This window comes from Papilio polytes, unplaced genomic scaffold (genome assembly GCF_000836215.1).
Source record: "Papilio polytes unplaced genomic scaffold, Ppol_1.0 DF821067.1, whole genome shotgun sequence".
Classification (NCBI taxonomy): domain Eukaryota; kingdom Metazoa; phylum Arthropoda; class Insecta; order Lepidoptera; family Papilionidae; genus Papilio; species Papilio polytes.
Window position 1 is genome coordinate 1,609,871 of NW_013528137.1, and position 1,590 is coordinate 1,611,460.

General features: G+C 34.2%; 1 protein-coding gene across 1 annotated transcript in view; it reads right to left on the reverse strand.

Annotated features, from left to right (window-relative positions):
* Positions 1 to 449: 449 nt before the first annotated feature.
* LOC106109662 (cell division cycle protein 27 homolog) overlaps positions 450 to 1,590 on the reverse strand; it is a 4,149-nt gene continuing 3,008 nt past the window's right edge. The window contains exon 5 of the mRNA XM_013291246.1: positions 450 to 1,590. Within this exon, the coding sequence (XP_013146700.1) occupies positions 1,318 to 1,590 (273 nt within the window). The 3' untranslated portion in view covers positions 450 to 1,317.

Here is a 1,590-nt window from a genome sequence, read left to right on the forward strand (position 1 = left end):
ACAAATTCCTCAATGATCCAACATTGCGGAAAGCCTTGAATTCAATATTGCAAAAGTATTCCTAGATTTTAAGTGAATTTAAGTGTTTTTCATTTATGTTAAAAAAGTTTCAGATATAAATGTTGTATGTACAATGTTGTAAAGTTTGAAGCAACATTTTTGAGTTTTATTACAATCTGTTTTATTGGAGCTGGATTTTGAAAGGATAGTTATAAGTTAAATGGATAAGTTTCTAATTAGTAATAAAATGCAAGTGCAATTCAGTCTCAGAACTAAAGAACATTACAAAACCTTTATGATTGTGAAAGTTTGATGAATTAAAGAAAAACTAAAAAATGAAAGATTCAAGATTTCAAAGCCCATTACTTTGTGTGTGTAAAGTGTTTCTTACTTTGAAATATTTCTATTGAAAATCGACAATACAAACATATTTATAAATAAAACAACAATTTGCAATGTAGAATGATTTTTATAAGTTCACATATAGTTGTGTCTAAACATGTCTCAGAGCTAGCAGTTCATTGGTGATTTAAACAGACGAGTGGTGCTTTAGTTAATTTGTTTGTACATTCAAAACGACACGAAAATAATTACATTTATATACTAAGTCTTACCTCATGCCATATCGCACACAATCAGTGCCGTTGGTAATTTTGCATATCTATATCTAACACATTTATTGAATAACTATATTGAGGAAAATATACGCCATATTGCAAAAATTCTATTATTAGTTCCTTCAATGGCTAACTTTAAGAAATCGATTAGATACATGATTGAAAGTCCCCAGTTAACACCGCCAGCGGCTAAACTACCGATGGAATTCACTTCCTTAATTTATTGTACATATTTTGTATATTGTTAAAAACGATCCAAGAACATAATATTTAGCATTATAAATTTTTTATGGCATAAAAAATTATTACATCAATGATTTAATATTAGGATAAATATCATTTACATATTAAATTCAAACTCCCCATTGAGATTGTTCTCGCGTTTTTGGGCATATCAATGGCTTCTAAGTTTCACATTCAATCGTTTCCCATTTTAATAGTTAGCTATACAAGATATATACTAGAACAACATAGGAATATCCACATCTTACGCTATATAAACAAATCCACATACATCCTTAGTACTACACTGACCCAACGCCAGTTTGCACCTATCAAAATCTATAATGTAACATTTGGAAGAGTTTGCTGTCAGTCAAGAATTCGATAGGTGAAAGAAATTATATACATCAGTCAAATTTGACTCCGTCGCCTTCCGCAAGCGAATTTTGAATGACCCAGACCCGCGATCGTCTACAACTTAGTTCGCTCTCTCCGGCGTGTCCTCCTGTTTGGACGGGTCGAAGCCTTCTTTGATATGGCCGCCCGTGCCTTTGGGGTCCAAATCTGTCGCCCAGCTGAAGTGCATCAAAGCCATATGGGGGTTCCCTATTTTACTGTAAGCTTTGCCGAGTAAATAATAAACTAACGACTCTCTCGGTGCAATGTTCTTCAGATGAGATAAATCCTCTATTGCATCGTCCGGCCTGCCCGCGCGTAGCAGCACGGACGCCCGATGGAACCGACACAGCGG